The sequence below is a fragment of the Wasmannia auropunctata genome, unplaced genomic scaffold (genome assembly GCF_000956235.1).
Source record: "Wasmannia auropunctata unplaced genomic scaffold, wasmannia.A_1.0 LD279161.1, whole genome shotgun sequence".
Taxonomy (NCBI): Eukaryota; Metazoa; Arthropoda; class Insecta; order Hymenoptera; family Formicidae; genus Wasmannia; species Wasmannia auropunctata.
Genome location: NW_012083729.1, coordinates 1 through 1,902, shown reverse-complemented (window position 1 = coordinate 1,902; position 1,902 = coordinate 1). Strand labels below are relative to the sequence as shown.

The window sequence follows — 1,902 nt, the reverse complement described above, 5'->3', positions numbered from 1 at the left end:
TTATTATAAATTTAATAAAATATCTTGCTCTCAGTGTTTACTAGCGATCTGGTTTAACTTATTATTGTAAATTGAATCATTTTATGTGTTGCGTTTTCTTTTTGCAGGTGTGGCTGGACCTGGAGATGCAGAAATTACGGATTGGCTTAACGAAGCGTCAGTACCAGACTCTGGTGCGGTTGGGTGAGGGCTTGGATCAGGCGCGGAAGGCCGCGCCGTACCGGAAGTACCGGCCGAATTTGACGTCGTATCGCGGTCACTACAAGGAGTGGTGGCACTTCGCGTACACCTGCGTCCTCGAGGAGACCGTGCGACGGTGCCGTCGCAACTGGAACTGGGACCACATGAAGCTGCACCGCGACACCTGCCGCGCCTACGCCGAGGCCTATCAGACGAAGCTGACGGCGAGGAAGCTGGCGAAAGATATCAACGAACGACTGACGGACTGCGAGACGAAGCTGGACATCTTCAACCTGGTCATAATCCGGCAGCAGATCGAGATGGAGGTGGAGAGACTGGCGGAGCGGGAGAAGAGCCTGAAGGCGCAGCGTGGCTGGTTCGGTTTCCTGTGGAACAGCTCGCAGGTCGAGGAGACGAAGGATCTCAACTCGGCCGCGGCCATCATGCGCCGGTTTGTTGTCAAACGCTTCAAATAAGTCGAATTTTTAGATAGTTTTAGGATGTTTTGAATACTTTAAAGGTTCCTAAGCACTTCAGCTACTCTATAAAATTGATTTTCAAACGAAAATAATGTAGTGTTAACAATATTGATGCTTAGATTCGAGGAGGCGATGACGCCGCAGGAGAAGGAGAAGCTCTACCGGGCGATCGACTATCAGGAGAACAGCGCGCCCGCGCATTTCCCGGAGACGTTCGAGATGATGGACACGCGTTTCCTCCTGCACGGTCTGCAGATCTCTCTGCTGGACACGGACAAGGAGCACCCGTGCATCCTGGACCTGCAGCTGCACGGCGTGCGGGCGGGCTTCAAGTCGCGGCCGTCCGCGAACGCGATCCTCGTCACCGCCTCTATCAGCGACATGAAGCTGCTGGGCGCGACGCAGCGCGGCCGCGTGCCCTCGCTCTTCAATCCGGAACGCGGCAGCTCCGACAGCGCCCTGCTGTCGGTCTCCTACGAGAAGAATCCACTCGACCGGCTGTGCGGCGATCGTGTGATCGTCAAGTCCCGCTCCGTCGACATCATCTACGACGCGCAAACCATCATAGAGCTGGTCAACATGTTCAAGGTACTTCATCTTCTTAAATTCACGAGAATTCGAGATTGGATTGCGTGGAAAATTTTGAAATGAGAAAATTTTTCTGAATCAACTAGATTAGAATTTTCCGCGAATTTATCTGATTATAATTTTTTTATTCTTGCGAGCCGTTTTTTTTTTTTGACGTGAATGAACGTTTTCCAGGTGCAAGACTCTTCGACGCTAAGCCAACTGCAAATGGCCGCGGCGGAGCAGTTTGAGGGCCTTAAGGAGATGTCGGCGCTCGGCTTGGAGTACGCCATAGAGAAGCATTCGGTGTTGGACATACAAGTGGATATGCAGGCGTCGCAGCTCATCATACCGCACGGCGGCTTCTACGAGGACTCGAAGGCGCTGATCGTCGTGAATCTGGGCAGTCTGAAGATGCATTCCCTGGAGAAGGGCAAGAGCGACACGGCTGGCGCTAGCGTTAGGCAGCTGGTTAGCATGGGCAAGAGCGAGGAGGAAGTAATGCTGTACCTGAGGGAGCACAGCTACGACAAATTCGCTTTGAAAATAGTCAACTTTCAGGTAATGAGAATTTTAATTAGCAATTTAAACAGTTAAACGTTATAAATTATAACGTAACATAAAATAATATGTCATTTACTGTAAATTAATCGATATTAAGATCGGAAGAGCACAC

At 50.7% G+C, this 1,902-nt stretch overlaps 1 protein-coding gene across 1 annotated transcript; it reads left to right on the top strand.

The window, feature by feature from the left end:
- Window positions 1–107: 107 nt before the first annotated feature.
- Window positions 108–1,787, top strand: LOC105461746 (vacuolar protein sorting-associated protein 13C-like; the record flags this gene model as incomplete). Its single annotated transcript, XM_011708257.1, has 3 exons — window positions 108–631; window positions 779–1,247; window positions 1,422–1,787. Coding segments are annotated over 3 exons (1,359 nt in total), but the record flags the coding sequence as incomplete, so codon positions are not given.
- Window positions 1,788–1,902: the final 115 nt, after the last annotated feature.